Source organism: Dipodomys spectabilis, unplaced genomic scaffold, assembly GCF_019054845.1.
Source record: "Dipodomys spectabilis isolate Male_0828 unplaced genomic scaffold, ASM1905484v1 ptg000145l, whole genome shotgun sequence".
In the NCBI taxonomy this organism is placed as follows: Eukaryota; Metazoa; Chordata; class Mammalia; order Rodentia; family Heteromyidae; genus Dipodomys; species Dipodomys spectabilis.
The window spans coordinates 19,911,819-19,930,075 of record NW_024870822.1 but is presented as its reverse complement, the minus strand read 5'-3'; the positions used below and the strand labels follow the sequence as shown (position 1 = coordinate 19,930,075).

The window sequence follows — 18,257 nt, the reverse complement described above, 5'->3', positions numbered from 1 at the left end:
GGAAAGGAAAAAGAAATGAAGTTCTTCGAAGAAGCCAGTTTTATTATCCAGGTATCAGCTCCCTGTTTGGAAGATAACATCAAAAAAATTTTGTGCCTCTTTTCGATGTTAACCACTTGAATTACATAAATATTTCACAACTCACAACAAAAAAATTATGAATACTTCAAAGCTTAAATCTGATACATAATCCATTTGGGCATTGTTCTAAGTAATACCTATTGTAGAAAAGTGAAAACAGTCAATGAAGTACAATTTCTAGAATCCACTTAAAGTAACAAAGTATAGAATATTGTAAGAGACTTCTTTTAAAAAGAGGAATGTGAGGTATTTTGTGAAAGGCAAGTAGGACAGCTGGAACAAAGCTGCGGAGCAACAGCTGTGTGCTATGTACTGTTCCTCTAAAACCACAAGCTAAAGTAACCCATGTCAGACAACTTCATTTCACTCATCAGCTCAGTCAGTGGCTTCTTCCTAAATCGTCTCCTACAAAGAAATCTAAACAAAATACGAAATTTGCAATGATTTTAGGAAGGAGAAAAAAAAACACTCTGAATCTCTATAAAATTAAAAACTGAGAATCATACTCTACTGAAGACAATCTAACTGAAAACCAAATTTTCCACATTGCTTTCACACCTACTAAAATAATGAGCACAAGCCAGATGCTCTAGTGACTGCCTATAGAACCAGGTACTCAGGAGTCTAAGGCAGGGGATATAAGAGCAACCTGGCCAACACAGCAAGACATCCCTACATCTCAATAAATGCACAAATACGTATCTTCATTGACTAATTAATGATCATAGAATCTCAGATTTCACAATAGGAAGGAAATAACCAGAAGACCCAATATTTGATGAGGTGTGAACGTCTTACCAGCAACTCAACCATTCTTAGCTCTCAAGTGTTTTATCACAACACATGTGGAGTATAAGAAATCTGTCATCTCAGTCATTTGGCAATTAACATAGTTCACTTAAATTAATTCGTTGGCATAAAAGTTCCATGTTACTATCTAAAAACAATTACTACAGTGCTTAAGGAGACTATTTTAACAACCCACCCATCTAAATACCTGTAACTTGTTATTAAATTATCAAGACTTAACAGCTTGGTTTATATTTTCTCCACTTCTTTTTCCTTGGATTGACAAATCCCTGTAACTTTAATTTTGTTCTTCTCCACTTAATATACATGACTACGTACATTTGCAGTATGCATAGATATGTATGTCTAAGGCAAATTGCCTTATTTATTGGTACACATTCATTTCAAAGGAAAGACATAAAATTTCTAATTTAATAGTCACATCTTTTCCATGTGATTTGTGAAACTTAAAATGCTAGCACCAATTCTTCCTTTGTAGTTTGGACAATATTGTTTTCCTTTCAGCTAACAAGTTGATCATCTCAACTACATGTAATTGCCTAGCCAAAAATAAGGTACTAGAAGAAAACCCACCAGAAAACAAGACAATGGTAGTAACCCTTCAAGACCTTACTCTCAAAGCTATTTTATATTCCGAGTCTGAACTTCACAGAGAAATTAAAATAGGACTAATCCTGTCCAAAGGCCTCTTTATTTTCCTTTTTCTTTTTGGGGCCAGTCCTGGGGCTTGAACTCAGGACCTGGGAGCTAGTGCTCTACCACTTGAGCCACAGTTCCACTTGGTGGGCTTTTTGATACTTAACTGGAGATAGAAGAGTCTCATGAATTCTCCTGCCCCAGCTGGCTTTGAACAGTAATCATTAGATCTCAACCTCCACAGTAGCTAGAATTACGGACATGAGCCACCAGTGCACAGCCCCGATTTTTAAACATTGTATTATATATTGTTTAGAAAATCTTAACACAAAATGATCCAAAAATTGTGAAATGCAAACAAAAAAAATGCACATGCACACACACACACAAAAGCAGGAGTGGCAATGTTAATGCAACAGGATGAAATCCAGAGTGAAGCACCCACAAGAATGATACTATTTAAAAATGAAAGGTATGGGCCCAGCACCGGTGGCTCACGCCTGTAATCCTAGCTACTCAGGAGGCTGACATCTGAGGATGGCGATTCAAAGCTAGCCCAGGCAGGAAAAATCTATGAGAATCTTATCTCCAAGCCACTGAGGAAACCAGAAGTGGTGCAGTGGCTCAAGTGGTAGAGCACTAGCCTTGAGCTGAAGAGCTGAGGGACAGACAGGATTCAGGCCCAGAGTTCAAGCCCCAAGACAGACCAAAAAAAAAGATATCTCCTAAATTTCATAGTCATACACTACCAAAACAAGAGTTCAAGCCCCAAGACAGACCAAAAAAAAAAGTTATCTCCTAAATTTCATAGTCATACACTACCAAAACAAAACAAAAACAGATGCGAGGAAAAAAACTGTCTTCAAAAGAACTTTAACAAATATATATTAGAATTTTCACAGATTAAACAAGCATGAAAAAAGAAGGGATACAGACTTATCAAAGAATTCATTTGCATAAAATTTTGTACCTCATAAGCTACAAATATCATTCTCCACTCATATGCCTGGAATGGTTGAAAAAGCCAGGGTGAGTATGGCCATTAAATATTGTAATGTTGCCTGGCACAATGTAGTACATCCATAATCCCAACTACTCAGGAGGCTAGGGCAGAAAACAGCCAGTTCAAGGCCAGCCTGAGCAACAAAGAAAAGCTTCAGAGAGGAGGGAAAAGGAAAAAAAAAAAAATGTAGTGAAGATAAATTAAAAAATGCAGAAGAAAAGCTTCCCAGACCTTAGTGTCTCATCATTTCCCTGGGACAACTAATGAACAGAGAAAACCTTCTAGGCATATCCTGACAAATGTTTCCATTTCCAATTAAATGAATGTTATAGTCAAGTAGAAAAGTTATTTCCACAGAAATTTCATGCTACCCAGATAAATAAAGCAGTTATCTCTACCGTTTTAATTTTTTTAAGTTAGAACACAATTTTTTATACCCAACTAAATCATTTATCATGTAAAAGCTAATATAATCATGAATATCTTTTAGTTTAAAGTACTTGAAAATGTTATTTAAATCACAATTCAAGAAAAAAAAATAGATGTGCAGGAGTTAAGGGTTTTTAGCTCAATGGTGGATCACATAATATGTACTAGGCCCTGTCTAAGCACTACAAAAATAAAATTAAAAATTAACAAGTAGCTGTACAACATAGTGACTACAATCAATAACACACCATGCTTTTTTAGTGTGTGGATATTATCACAAAAAAAACTAAGTAATGCATATGTATCAATCATTCTACAATATATTTATACTTCCAAACATCATGTTACAATATATAAAATTTTATCTCCTAATGAAAAAAAAAAACTAGAGGAATGCTTAAAACCGAAGCCATGGCCATGTGCCAGTGGCTTACACCTGTAATCCTAGCTATTCAGGAGGTTGAGATCTGAGGATCACGGTTCAAAGCTAACCCGGGCAAGAAAGTCTGTGAGACTCTTATCTCCAATTAACCACCAGAAAACCAGAAGTGGCACTGTGGCTCAAGTAGTAGAACGCTCACCTTGAGCTGAAGAGCTCAGGGGACAGTGCCCAAGCCCAGAGTTCAAGCCCTACAACCAATCAAAAAAAAAAAAAAAAAACTTAAGCCAGTTACAATTTTACAGAAATGAGAAATAAAAGCAAAAACCTTTAGTAACAGGATTAATACTACTAAATATTCTTAAACTGTTATAAAATATAATGCAAAAGACAAAAAGTATTTTTAAAAATATCGCAATCTGGGCTGGGAAGGTGGCTCAGTGGTAGAGCGCTTGCCTTGCATGCCTGAGGCCCTGGGTTCAATTCCTCAGCACCACATAAGCAAAAAGAAAAAAGCTGGAAGTGGCGCTGTGGCTCAAGTGGTAGAGTGCTAGCCTTGAGCTGAAGAGCTGAAGGCCCAGAGTTCAGGCCCCACGACCGGACCACCCCCCCCAAAAAAAAACGCAATCTCACATATTTAGTTGTTTTAAATAAATTCAATTTATGAGAAGGGTGGATGGATGTAGCAGGAAAAAACCTGCTAAATTCCTCCATTTTCCATAATTGAGAAAAACCACTGTTATTTCTATTTTCTAATCAAGCATACGTAGGAATATTGATAACATTAGGATAAGCCCCAGTAGAAAACACATACACACACACAATCTGTACACACACACACACACTAGGTACAAGAGGAGGGACTATTATTCAAAACCACAGAACTCGTGGCCAAATGTGTATTGATTACCTAACCTAAACTTATCGATCCTTCCCAAGACATTCAGCAACAAAATTAAAGATTTACTCTTTAAACAAAGAAAAAGTTGGTCTCCTTTAAGCCTCACCTGGGGTGGTTTAAGTAATGTTGACAAAGACAAGACACAACAAAAACTTTTGATCACATGGTCATGAGCAGGGGAGATCAGGGTCATGGGAGAGAGATTGGTTAGGTGCTATGTTTCTCCTTGATAAACCTGGCTTATTTCTTCCTTGATAAAAATTATCTTACAGAAACATACCTCCCAGCTATGTTAACATCGACCCCCTCGCAAACTCTAACCTACTAGTTTGCTTTTGTTTTTGGTTTTAGGTTTTGCTTTTTTTTAGGCAGAATCTCACAATGTTGCCCAAGCTGGCTCCAACTCAGGATCCCCCTGACTTACCTTCCCAAACGCTAAGATCACACAAGCGCACAACCACATCCAGCATTTCACCTACTAGTTTTAACATCCATTTATGATTTTTACTTAAATCAATTACCATGACTGTCAAAAGGTGATTTTTCTAATTCCATTACTTTCTGTAACTTCATTCATTAGTCTGAATTCTACACCAAGAACTTCTCAGTTATTTATTAACATGGAGTACAAATTCTTTATGGATAATTATCCCCTCTTTTAACAATTAAATTGTCCTGGAGTCAGCCAATAATTTTTTCAGGTCCAGTCTGTCTCTGACAGGTTGCATCATTTGGGGTTTTATTTTACCATTTATTTCCCTATATTACAAAATACTGGGCTGGGAATGTGGCTTAATGGTAGAGTGCTGGCCATGCATGCATGAAGCCTTGAGCAAAAAGAAGCTCAAGGATAGTGCCCAGGCCCTGAGTTCAAGCCCCAGGACTAGCAAAAAAAAAAAAAAAAAAAAGTTACCAAATACTCCAAGCTCATCTCACTCTTTTTCCTGTCCCAGCCCTAAAATCTGACATTTTTCTAAAATTCCTTCTAATAGAGAATGGTATTCAGAAACTAAAATCTGGAGTTAGAGATCCCACTGCTCATAGGGTACCATTTTCTAAAGCCTCTCAAGAGAGCTGAAAGGTGTGTGTGTGCGCTCATAGGGTACCATTTTCTAAAGCCTCTCAATAGAGCTGAAATTGGTGTGTGTGTGTGTATACACACATATCTGTAGTGGACCCGAAATGGGGCCTCTCAATAGAGCTGAAAGAGGGTGTGTGTGTGTGTGTGTGTGTGTGTGTGTGTGTGTGTGTGTGTGTGTGTGTGTGTGTGTGTGTGTGTGTGTGTGTGTGTGTGTGTGTGTGTGTGTGTGTGTGTGTGTGTGTGTGTGTGTGTGTACACACATATCTGTAGTGGACCCTGAGATGGTGTGTGTGTATGTGTACACATATCTGTAGTGGACCCTGAGATGGGGCCCAAACTGGTATGATTCCACTTTGAGCTTTGCCTTTGTTTTAGGGATTTTAGACTTAATGGGCCTAGTTCCTGGAATGAAAAAAATACATCTGGTCACCCTCCCCTTATCAACCTAACCCAACCTTGATTGTTCAGTTAAAGACTGACCAGTGAAACAGATCAGTTGTAATCTGGCTCCAACTGGCTACACCACTTGCTTTTGGTAAACCCTGCCTTTTTGCACATGCTTACGGTAGACCCCACCTTTTGCCCACCAAAAGGTAGACCTCGCCTTACCCACTAAATTTGCGTGCCATTTTAAACCAAGGTGATAGGCTGGTTTAAACAGCCATTACAGACAAACTGTAACCTCATTGGCCACTTGCATTTGGTCTGGTATGACTGTACAATCCTTTGTGTGTATTACAATCCCATTGGTCACCTGTGTGTGACTGGCCTTGACCTCATGGATTTTGCCCTTAAAAACCAAAGAATGTGGGCTGCTCCGGATTACAAGACTGTGCTGCAGCCCTGACCAGTCAGTGTCGGAACCTTCTCAGTAAAGTTGCTTCTTTGTTAATGACTTTGTTGCAGTGGGCTCTGTCACTCTGGCTTGCCTGCCTGAGTAGGGGTTTTTCTACTACAATATCTACACATATTATACTGCTCTATTTATCTATCTAACTTGTAAAATCATGGTATCAATTATGCTGATACCAATTTCATTCTAGCCTTCAGCCTTTCCACATTTACAGCTCCCTTCTTTTCAATTTGTCTACTAATTCTAATACACAAAAGTGTAAACCCACACTTCTTGTGACAAAAACAAAAAAAAATATCAACTAGACTTCAGTGTTTGCTTTCAGGTATTTCTGTCTTTATCTTGAGGACATAGTCCAAACACTGGGTTTAAAAGTTACCTAAATTAGCTTTTTCCTTTACCCTTTCAATGTAGTTATCATTCATTTGTTGGGGAAAGGGGGGATCAGTTATTTGTATCTCACCTTAAGGTATTTTTTTCTCCATTTATTGTTGTTTGCATTTATGCTGAATATGTAAAACATTAACATAGCTCCAAAGGTCAGAATGGTGACTTCCAAAGGGTCACTGTCTGCATCCCCTCTATCCCTTATTTTTACCCACCTCATTTTTACCCACTCTCCTCCAATAAATCCATCTATCTCATCGGTCCTTCCTGTCATTGTTTCTATCCCCATAAGCAAATATACATGAATTTTCTAGTCAACTCCCTTCTTATGCTATAAGGTGGTAATTTTGCTCTTTGTTTCCACTGAACAATGTATCTTGAAAAGTACCCCACAATTCACTGAGACCTTTTGTGTTCTTTTTTATAGCTGTGTAATGCTCCATTGAGTGAATATACCAGGTGTTACACAACTATTTTACTATACAAGTTGCTTCCAATTTTTATCATTACAAAGAATGCCACAACCTTGCATATGTATATTGTTGAAATGTATCTTCACAGTAATTTTCTAGAATTGGGACTACAGTCAAAAAGTAACCATGGAAACACTCAAGCATCTATCTTATCTCTTGTAATTTAATGCACTAAGAACACATCATTACTGTGTTATTCCTGCCCCACCAAAAATGCGTCATCTGGATCTAATCATGAAAAAACAGCAGTCAAGATCCAAATTGAGGGTACTCTATAGACAACTAATTTGTACTCTTTAAACAAAGACTAGGCCCAGCAGGTGGCTCATACCTGTAAATCCTAGCTACACAGTAGGCTGAGATCTGAGGATCGCATTCAAAGCCAGCCCAGATAGGAAAGTCTGTAAGACTCTTATCTCCAATAAACTACTCAAAAAAAAAAACAAAAACCAGAAGTAATGCTGTGTAGAACACCAGCCTGGAGCACAAGGAGGCAGTGCCCAGGCCCTGAGTTGAAGCCCTGGTACTGGGATGGGGTGGGAAGGGTGTGGGGGGAGACACAACTAAAAAACTGTTCCAAATTAGACATGTATTGAGAATGCATTGTATAGATATGTATAGAGAATGCATGTTTCTCTAAACTATTCCAAATTAGACATGTATAGAGAATACATTGTATAGTCTTTTTGTTATCCTTTGTTTCTCTATAGACAGCATTATCAGAACTACTTGCAAAAAAAATTAACTGCACATATTTTGGTTCGGTTTATTATACTGTTCGTGTAAGCAAATACGATTCTTGGAAACTACACAGAGATACTTAACTATGGGGGGAATAAAGCAAATGGGGCAAAATGGCAGCAATGGGGAAATCTGGGGTTTTCTTTAATTTTAAAAGAAACAGTTATATTTTACCACATTTATTCATAATTTAGTACTGAACATTCATTTATGTATACAAAGATCTTTCTCCTAAGAAAATATAATCATGCAAGGTGACATGTTAAGCTTGCTAGCAAGATGTAATTATCAATATATACCAACAAAAAGTTGTCCATAATTTTAAACTAGAATTTAATGCTATTCAGTAAGCTACATTCCTTAGAGAAAACAGTAAAAATAAAATATAACTTACAAGACATCAAAGAGGTCATCTAATTATGTCTCCAGTAGCACAATTTTAGATAACATATTTCTTTGCTTCTCTGAGACATATTTTTCTTTCCAAAACAGAAATAAATCAAGTCTACCAAGGACATTAGTTTAAACTAAGTTTCAATCTCAAACACAAACTCAGCAGTTCTACTGCAAACTCATTCAACATCAAGGCCTTCAAGATTCAATAATTAGAGCAGACATGGACTCTAAATGTGAAGAAGTTGTAAGAACACTTCATTTTACCAATGTTTATCATATATATGTAAAAAAGTAGCACATAATAAAAAGCATCATCAAAATAAGCCTAAGCAGCTCTGAATAAACATAAAAATAAATGTCAGAAAGGGAGAAGAAAAATTAACGAACTCTACTGTCTCCAGGCAGTAAAAATCTTTTCACTAATTATCACTTTCAGCAAGGAAGACACAAAGAGTTGATATCCAAAAGACCGTTTTTCTTCACCAAATTTTAAAGAAAGAAATCCGTCTCAATTTTAAAAACAATGTTAAAAGGAACCTTTTTTTTAAAGAACTGAATAGGTATGTGTGATGATACATTCCTTTAATCTCAGCACTTGTAAAGCCTGAGGCAGGAAGACAGTGAGTTTGAGGCCAGGCTGGAATATATAACATGAACTGTCTCAAAAAAAATTAAAAATATTACTTTAAGTCTTCCCATCCCTTCTGAAGTTACCAATGTATTTGCCTAATTGAATTTAAAAGACCATTTTCATTACCAAGGAAAAGTAACGTTCTCTGCCTGTTTGATACAAGCACCATCCTCGGTAAGGAAATGTTTTGCCTGAGTACCTAGAATTTGGATCACAGCACAGTCTGCAGGCCCATTTCAACTGAAAGAAGCCTCTTAGGTTTTAATGTTAGCAACTGATTCGTAAATTATTGAAAATTTAGGGGCTGGGAAGGTGGCATAGTGGTAGTGCGCTTGCCTTGCATGTGTGAGACCCTGGGTTCAATTCCTCAGCACCACATAAGCACAAAAAGCCGGAAGTAGCACTGTGGCTCAAGTGGCAGAGCGCTAGCCTTGAGCTAAAGAGCTGAGGGACAGCGCCCAGGCCCAGAGTTCAGGCCCCACAAGAAAAAAAAAAAAAAAGAAAGAAAGAAAATTTCAATAATTAGTTGCACAAAAAATAAACCTAGTGGTGCATAGTGGTTCATAGTGGTGCATAAACATTAGCAATTTAAGGGACTTCTAATTGCAGTGTCTTCAAGATGTAGCAATGGAATAACAATTGAAGAGTTCAAACTCCCAATCTTGACATGTGAATCAAGTAACTAACAACACAAATAAGTCTTGAAATCTTTCTAAGATCGCTGTCCCAAGAAAAGACAATGAAAAACTACTTCCTGAAAGACAAACTCCAGGTAAAAAGCAATGTTTGAGTCAGGTCCAGATGAACAGGTTTTCCGACTAAAACTTAAGATATAAACCAACTACTCCAAAATCTGACAATATGCTGAGAAACATTCTTAGAACATTAAAAGAACTGGGAAAACTGTCTCTTTAAATTCATAAAACATGTATAGCCTCCTCTCAGAGTTGCTTAAGTATTAACCCAAAAAAACAATGATTACTCCTTTTGGGTTTTTTATTTTGGTGCTAGAGATTAAGCCCAGCAGCTGGTACATGCTAAACACACACACTGCCACTGAACTACGTCACTCCCCATCCTGTTACTTTTTAAAAATTACATCCAAAAAGATTTTTTTAAAAAAAGTTCCCAACACATACTGAAAGCAAAATAATAGATGTGATGACTCACATTTGTAATCTTAGCTATTTAGGAGGTAAAGATAGGGAACTCTGGTTCCAGGACAATCAGTTCAAGAGACTCCATCTCATGCAATGGCTGTGCACATTAGCACATGCACCTATTACTTCAGCTTTGAACTAGCTAAAAGAGCTAAGTGTAACGGAACATGCCTGGTCATCAGCAACACAGGGAAGCATTAGTAGGTGGATGACAGCCTCACCAGCCAGGGCATAAATCAAGACCCTACCTCAAAAAGAACCAAAGCAAGATGAATTAGTGGCATAGCTCAAGTGGTAGAGCACCAGTCTAGTGAGATGCCCTGAGTTTAGTCCCCAGATGTACCAAAAAAAAAAATTCATCACATAAATACCATACAGAAGTGAGAGAGATGGTTGGGTTGGGGTGCAGTGGAAAGATTACAAATTTTGTTTTGAAAGGACACCAACATACAGAAGAACAGCAAATAAAGTTAGCTATTATTACTTACTCAGAAGATGGCGCTGGACTGAATGATGTTCAGGAAGCATTTATTCCAAAAGTCCTAAAGATGTATGATTTTGCTTTTTTAAATCAGAAAAGTGAGACTCGGAACTAAAGAACCTTGACTGAAGACACATGTGACTAGTTTGAATAAAAAAAAGAATCCTAGAACTTCAGCGGTGATTTGTTGGACCAAACCCACTATTTTATGAAAATGAAGCCTTAAAGAGATTACAAGAAATTACCCAAAGTTCCTGGGTAAGAGATGAAAATTCCAGATACAACTATCTCTCCTTTCCACTCTTTACAAAGTCAAAATCACGTCTCAACCAGCTTATTCATTTTATCTGCCAACAGAAGAAAAAGGGAGGTTGTTTTATTTTAAACTATGAGCAAGCCAGGCACTGGTGGCATACACCTCTTAGCTACTCAGGAGGCTGAGAACTGAGGATTGTGGTTCAAAACCAGCCTGTACAGAAAAGTCTGTGTTTATCTCTAACCAACAAAAAACAAGCTATTGCTCAAGTGGTAGAGCACTAGCCTTGAGCACAAAAGCTAGGGATGGCGATCAGGCTTCAGCTGAAGCACCAGAACCAGCATAGGCGCACAGACAAACAAAAACTATAAGCAAGGAAACACAAAGGTCACATACTTAGCACATATACTTAGCACTTACATTTCAATCATAGATTTGTTGTATACACTAATAAGATGGAAAAGAAACTCTGTTACCTGAATTTCCCAATTTGTAGCTCTTTATATGCACAGAAGATAGCAATCTAAAGTCAAACAGAAAACTAAAGGCAAAAGTTGTTTAATTTTTCACTTGTAAACTTGTTTCTAATATCTTTCCTGTTCAAGGCAACATAATAAAAATATTATACTAAAAGCTACTGTTAAAAGGTAGCATTTCAAAGGTCTTCAAAAAAAAAAAAAATCAACCAATTTGTGCCATTCTAGTCTACAAAAAAAATCTTTATTGAAAATGATTACTCTGCTGCCTGTTTTCACTCCAGTTTCTACATGTATATAATCACAACAGAATAAATCTTAATTCAGACAATAAAGATTAAGATTAATAATAAAGTATGAAGTCTTTCTATGTACTAGACTTTGACATGTTAACTTATTCAGTAGCTTCTCAATTCACAAATTTGGGTGGTACTTATTTCTTCAGCTTTCAGATGAGAAAAGCTGATTGACACAGCAGTTAAGTAACTTGTTTTAAGACTGTAGGTAGAATAAATGACAGAGCTGGCTGGGTAGTAAGCCACCAGGTCTCAACTTTAGAGCCTTAATTTCTATTTCACTGGCCCCAAGCCATCTCCCAGCACACACGTTTTGCCAAGTTAGCCTGAGACTCCCCATACTCAAATATGATTGCCATTCTCCCTACCACCACCAAGCCTACATCCCACTTGTGCTTGTCTATTTGTTTATTTTGTGAAGAGTTGGGGGTTAAATCCAAGCAATCTTGTATGCTAAGCAAGGGCTTAGGTGAGCATCCCAACCCTACCGTGCTTCGATCAATCTTTCCCACACTGACTTTTCGGAATCTGAGTTCTATTTGCATTAAACACATTACAGACCTGTACACAGGCATGATTTAAAAAAAAAAAAAAAGGCTGGGGGGAAGCCAGTCGCCGGTGGCTCACACCTGTAATCCTAGCTACTCAGGAGGCTGAGATCTGAGGATCACGGTTCAAAGTCAGCCGGGAGAAGGAAAGTCGGTGAGACTCTTATCTCCAATAAACTACTCAGAAAACTGGAAGTGGCCATGTGGTTCAAGGGGTAGAGCGCTCCCTTGAGCTGAAGAGCACAGGGACAGCACCCAAGCCCAGAGTTCAAGCCCCACGAACAGCAACAACAACAAAAAAAAAGGTTTCCACTAATGGTGTACATATTACATGCCAGATAACAAATTAAGATCTTTCTTCAAATGCAAAAGTTGTAAAGAATATGTCATAAGATCTACTTGTAGGAAAATTGAGGCTCAGAGAAGATATTTCTCACAGTCAATAAGTAACAGAACAAAAGACACATTCAAGTTTTGTATGATTCAAAGTTCATACTTGTGCATGTATATATACATACACATATCTTTCTCATGGGCATCTTTACTTATTTGGTGTCATCTAAAGCACCTACATGCTGTATCATTCATAAAGAAGTATTCTTTAACAAGCAAGTTCCAGAAAACCATTGCAAAGATAGCAGTTACCAAAGATAAGGTTAATTAAATGGTTTCTAATACTAGTTCCCAAAAATAAAGGCTTAAATACCAAAAATAACTTACAAATACCATTACATTAAATTGGTAAAATAATAAACTGACGTGTCGCTGCTTAAATGTTTTAGGAATACTGGAAACCAGTATGATTCCTCTACCTCTAGACTTCCTCCACTCCTAAACACGAGTCTAATCACCAAGGAAAGACTTAGCTATAAACTTTTCTGGGGTTTGGGGGATTTTTTTTTGGGGGGGGGGGGAAGCTTTGTTTTATTTACCAGAGCTGGAGACCAAACTCAGGGCCTTGCACTTGCCAGGCATGTGCACTTCCACTGAGCTAAATCCCCAACCCCAAACTGTTTAATTTTGCCATCAGTTATTTAAAAACAAAACACTCTTGGCCCTAGGGAAATGGCAAACAATGTGAAAGAAAGCAAGCCCAGAGTCTGCTTAACTAACCTCACCTGGTTTTAACACACTAAGGAGCACACCTGTAAACGCTCATTACCTAAACATCCTCTCTTCCTGGATACAAAGGCTTCTGCAGCAGGTTTTAATCACCTTGCATATTATGGCAGCAATCGCTGTGCACTTATTCAATGTGAAAGGTGACAATCACGTTTACGTTGGGATAGTCTGTATTTTAATGCCACGATAAACATTAGCATGAAATGAAATCGGCTATCCATGCATTCCATGACAAATGTGTGAAACAGATTTTTAAAAGGAAAGAAAATTCATCATCTTTACTCTTTTACAGAGAGAGAGCGTGAGAAAGAGAGAGGGGGAAGGGGGGAAATATCTGACATCTGATTCAACTGGGTATTCTCTCCCAACATATGCCACACCTTCTAGGTTGACAAAAGAGAGCGGTATCTGGTTCTTTTTCTCTTTCTTTCTTTAAAAATCCAAAGAGGAGCCCACTCAGACCTCGTGCCAGCAGCAAATTCTAAGAATGAAGAATTCCACGGCTAACACAGACCCGCTTTCCCCTTTCCAACAGCCAGAAGAGGGTGGGGTGCGGTGGGGGAGAGGCGGGTTGAGCCCAGAACGCACGAGTGGGCCACCCGAGGCTGGCTCATCCCAAACTTCACCTTGGCACCGCCAGAGGCAGGAAGGCATCAGGAATTCCTAGGAAATGGTCTCGCCCCTATCAAAGCACATTTTTAACTTCCTCCAAGCCTCCATTTCCCCGGGGCATTATCAACACACTCCCACCCGGACGTATTACCTAAGAGGCGACTTGTGGGAAAAGGGCACACACACACACACGCACACACAAAGAAAACACGCGCAGCTCTCAAGCGGGCGGCCAGACTCGACCCGCGCGGAGAAGCCCCGAGGGCGCAGGGGACCCGGAGCCCGAGCGGCCCCGGCGGTCGCGCCGACGGGACCTGCGCGCTCGCGAGGTCCGGCTCCAGCCCGCGCCCGACGCCCGGGCCCCCGGGGCAGGAAGCCGGGCTCCGCCGCGCTGCGGCGGCGGCGGCCGGAGCGATAAGGTGGTCGGGCGCTTCCCACCCCGCCCGCTCCGCCCTCCCCGGCCGCATTCCTGAGAAGCCGGACTCCTCGGACGCCGCGCGAGCCGGGGGGCCGGGCGGGCAGGAGCGCGACGTGTGGCCGCGGGGCATCGGCGCCGAGCCCGCCCCGCGCCCGCAGCCCGCAGCCCGTCCGCCCCCCGCGCCCGAGCGGCGCCTCCCGGGCGGGGTCGCAGCGGCCACCCCGCCACAGGTAGCGCGAGCCCGCGCCCGCCGCCGCCCCGCAGGCCCGCTCCCCGCACCTGGATGAACTGGATGGTGAGCGCCGACTTGCCCACGCCGCCGCCGCCGACCACCACGAGCCGGTACTTCTCCTGGCCCGAGCCGTCCCGCCAGCTGGCCGCGGCCATGGGGACGCCGCCGAGCCCGGCCGCGCCGAGCCGCCGCCGCCGCCGCCGCGCGCCCTAGGCCCGGCTTCGGGGACTTGTGCGGCCGGCGGGTTCCGGGCGAGCGGCCGGGCGGGGGTCCCGAGCGCCCCGGAGGTTGCTGGGAGGGTCGGCCCGCTCCGCAGCACGGCCCCTGGGGCTTGACTGGGTGCCACCCGAGGCGCAGAGCGTCCCGGGACACACCGGGAACCAGGGGTGGCCGCGGCCAGAGGGACGCGCTCCTCTCCGCAGCTCCACAGGCGAACGGAACGCAGCCTCCAGCGCCGCTACAAATGGCCGTCTGGGGGCCGGGCCGCCGGGCTGGGGCGCTGCATATGCATGAGGGGGCGGGGCGGGGCCGCGCCCGCCGGGGCTCGGGGCTGGGGTTCCGCGCGTCCACCCCGGGCTGCGGACCCCACCGCGGTGCCGCCCCAGTCCCGGCCCCGGAGCGCGTGCGTGCCAAGTGTGGTCGTAAGCGTGAGGCGAGAGTGGGGGGAAGTCGAGAAAACGACGGATGACCGTAATGGTATATGTCAGGGACTGTGTGGATGAAAAACAACGCGTGGTCGAAAAACACACGTATTAACTGAAGTTAGGTTAGAGAGAGTACATACCCTGCTTCAGAGTTCAGATGGTGACTGCACTTACGTTAAAAAAAAAAAAAAGTATAGGCAGTGATTGAGGATGAGAGCTGACAGGGTAAATTGTGGCAGGACTCTGTGAGGAATAGGACAGGAATATGGGGAATAAATCACAGTGGTTGAGTCTGCTTAGACAGGCGTGGATATAGTAGACTGTGTGTATGTTGGTACCGTGCCCTGGTGGCTATGTTGATGTGTGAGGAATGTATGGTAATCGCAAATGCGGAGTGTAAGAGATCAGTATTTACTTGGTGACATGCTTTCTACCTGCCAGGCAGTCTGCCCAATTAGGCATGTTTTCATGGGCTGTTAGTATTTACTTGGTGACGTGCTACCTAGCAAGCGGTCTGCTCAATGCTACAGATGTTTTTAGGCACATATTTGTGTCCCTACCCTCAAGGAACTTGGATTCAATGGTGGAGACAACCAAGGCAAATTATAAGGCATAGTGATCTAGGCACCATCAGGCACGACGGTGTGTACTCAGTAGATAAGCACTCACCCCCAGAGTTGGATGGTCAGAGGAGGCTTTCCAAAAATACCTGAAAAATAAATCATATACATAAATGTACGATTGGAAGAAAAATATCCCAGTGAAAGGAAACCACATATGCAAAAGGTAGATCTGAGGAGGAAAGCATTGGCATGATGTTCAATGCCAGTGGTTGTGATTGGTAAAAGCTGATTGTCTGTGTGTGCACCAGATTGATCGACTGTAGCAGGAACCACAGCTGTATGTAAAGGCAGTATAGAGTAGCAATTAAGATCATGGGCTCTGGGGCCAGAAAGGATTAAATCCTACCTATGTTCACCAATGGCAGTGAGAACTTAACCTCTGCACCTCAATTTCCTCCTCCCCAAAATGGAGGTATTTTAATAAGAAATAAATTAACATAATACACCTAAAACAGCTGGGAGCCTGTGGCTCCTAGCTACTCAGGAGACTGAGAACGAGGATCTCAGTTTGAAGCCAGCCTGGGCAGACAAATTTAAGGATTCTGATCTACAATTAACCAAAAAGCCCAAAGGGGAGGTGTGATTTAAGTGGTAGAGCACCAAACTAGATTGAATAAGCTAAGCAAGATGTGTGAAGTTTAAGCCCCAGTACCAGAAAACGGAAAAAAAAAAAACCTTTTATTTGGGAAATAATTTCAATATGTAAAGTATAAAGAATGCCCATAGATTCTTTATGCAAATTTAAATTTCTTTTTTTACTATTATCAGAGTCATTTTTTAAATTTTTTGTTTTTGGTGGTGGTGGTGGTGGTGAGGCTTGAACTCTGGGCCTGGGCACTGTCCCTGAGCACTTCAGCTCAAGGCGAGCACTCTACCACTTTAGCCACAGCGCCACTTCCGGTTTTCTAGTGGTTTGTTGGAGATAAAAATCTCACCGGAATGTATGCATTATCCTGCCCATGTAATTGTAACCCCTCTGTACAGTATGTTCTCAAATAAAATAAAATTAAATTAAAAAAAAAAAATCTCACCGGCTTTCTTGCACAGGCTGGCTTTGAACCATGATCCTCAGATCTCAGCCTCCTGAGTAGCTAGGATTACAGGCATGAGCCACCGGTGCCTGACTTAAATTTATTTTTATTGTAAAGGTGACAGCGGGGTTACAGTTACATAGTCAGACGGTAATGTGTACATTTTTTGAACAGTGTAAAAATATGGAATGCCTCACAAATTTGCATGTCATCCTTGCACAGGGGCCATCAGAATCTTCTCTGTATCCTTCCCATTTTAGTATATGTTCTGCCAAACCAGCGCCCAAATTTTCTTACTACAAACATTTTTTACTTGCTTTATCGTTGCATTCTTCTCTCTCTCTCAGTAGGTCTAACATTGACTGGAATACTTTTGTGCAATCTTTCACTCATCTTTATCAGTTGACTTAACATCATTTAGAGCATTTTTCTCCTCTAGAACAGGATCCAGAACCCAGAGTCAGCCACGGCTTTTAATTGTCAGATCTCTGATTTGTATCAGTATGGTACAAAATGGTTCATTTAAGAAGCTTTTGAGCTTTGTTTTGGGTTTGGGTTTTGTTTTTTTTTTAATCTTTTTTTTTTTTTTTTTTTGTCGGTCGTGGGGCTTGAACTCTGGGCCTGGGCGCTGTCCCTCAGCTCTTCAGCTCAAGGCGAGCGCTCTATCACTTGAGCTACAGCGCCACTTCTGGTTTTTTTGTGGTTTATTGGAGATAGGTCTCTCCTGCCCGGGCTGGCATTGAACCACGATCCTCAGATCTCAGCCTCCTGAGTAGCTAGGATTACAGGCGTGAGCCACCAGCGCCCGGCGGGTTTGGGTTTTTTGATGTTGTTTGTTGCTTTGCTAAGAATTGGAGTCAGGGCCTTGTTCATGCAAGGCAAGCATTCTGATCCTGAGCTACACCTCCCAGCCAAGCAGCTTTGTTCTCTTGTTCTCTCTCCTCTCCTCATTCTCTCCCCTCCCCTCCCTTCTCCCCTCTTCCTTCCTCACCATCACCCCCTCACACACACACACATTTTTATTGATTTGTTTGGTTTTGGGTTTTGACCTGGTCTTACTATGTAGCTCAACTTCAAATTTATAATCTTCCCACCTGAGCCTCGGGTAGCTGGAAATACTAACCAACACCACCACAGTGATCTAAAGCAGCATTTTTTAAAATGTAATTTTATTGTTATTATTAAGGCATTGTTGAAAGGGGTTACCATGAGTACATTTCTTTTTTGGACAATGGCACCCTTTCCTTTGCTTTCCCCCAGTTTCTCTCTCCTAGCTCTGCCCACAAGTTACATAGGTCAGTTTCCACCTAGTGTATACTGAAGAGCATGATTGCATTTGTTTACCCTCCCTCCTCTGTGTGCTCCCACTTTGCCATCCATTAAAAAAAAAAAAAAAAGCAAAAGCAAAAACAAAAACAATACTACCAACAACAAAAAAACTACCCACGTTTGAAGCAGCATTTTTTTAAAATACTGATTACACAGCAATAGTGGCTGGAAAAGCCTCAACAACACATATTATTACCAGTGTGAAAGAGTAAGGAGAAAAAGAGAAAG

General features: G+C 41.3%; 1 protein-coding gene and 1 non-coding gene across 2 annotated transcripts in view; both read right to left on the bottom strand.

Moving 5' to 3' along the window:
• Rras2 (RAS related 2) overlaps positions 1 to 14,581 on the bottom strand; it is a 64,129-nt gene extending 49,548 nt beyond the window's left edge. Inside the window, exon 1 of the mRNA XM_042691567.1 lies at positions 14,450 to 14,581. Coding sequence (XP_042547501.1) covers positions 14,450 to 14,557 — 108 coding nt within the window. The 5' untranslated portion in view covers positions 14,558 to 14,581. The remainder of the gene's footprint in view (positions 1 to 14,449) is intronic.
• A 2,296-nt stretch (positions 14,582 to 16,877) lies between these two features.
• Positions 16,878 to 16,981, bottom strand: LOC122117930. The gene has a single exon (XR_006149250.1). It is a non-coding gene; the product is annotated as a U6 spliceosomal RNA (small nuclear RNA).
• Positions 16,982 to 18,257: the final 1,276 nt, after the last annotated feature.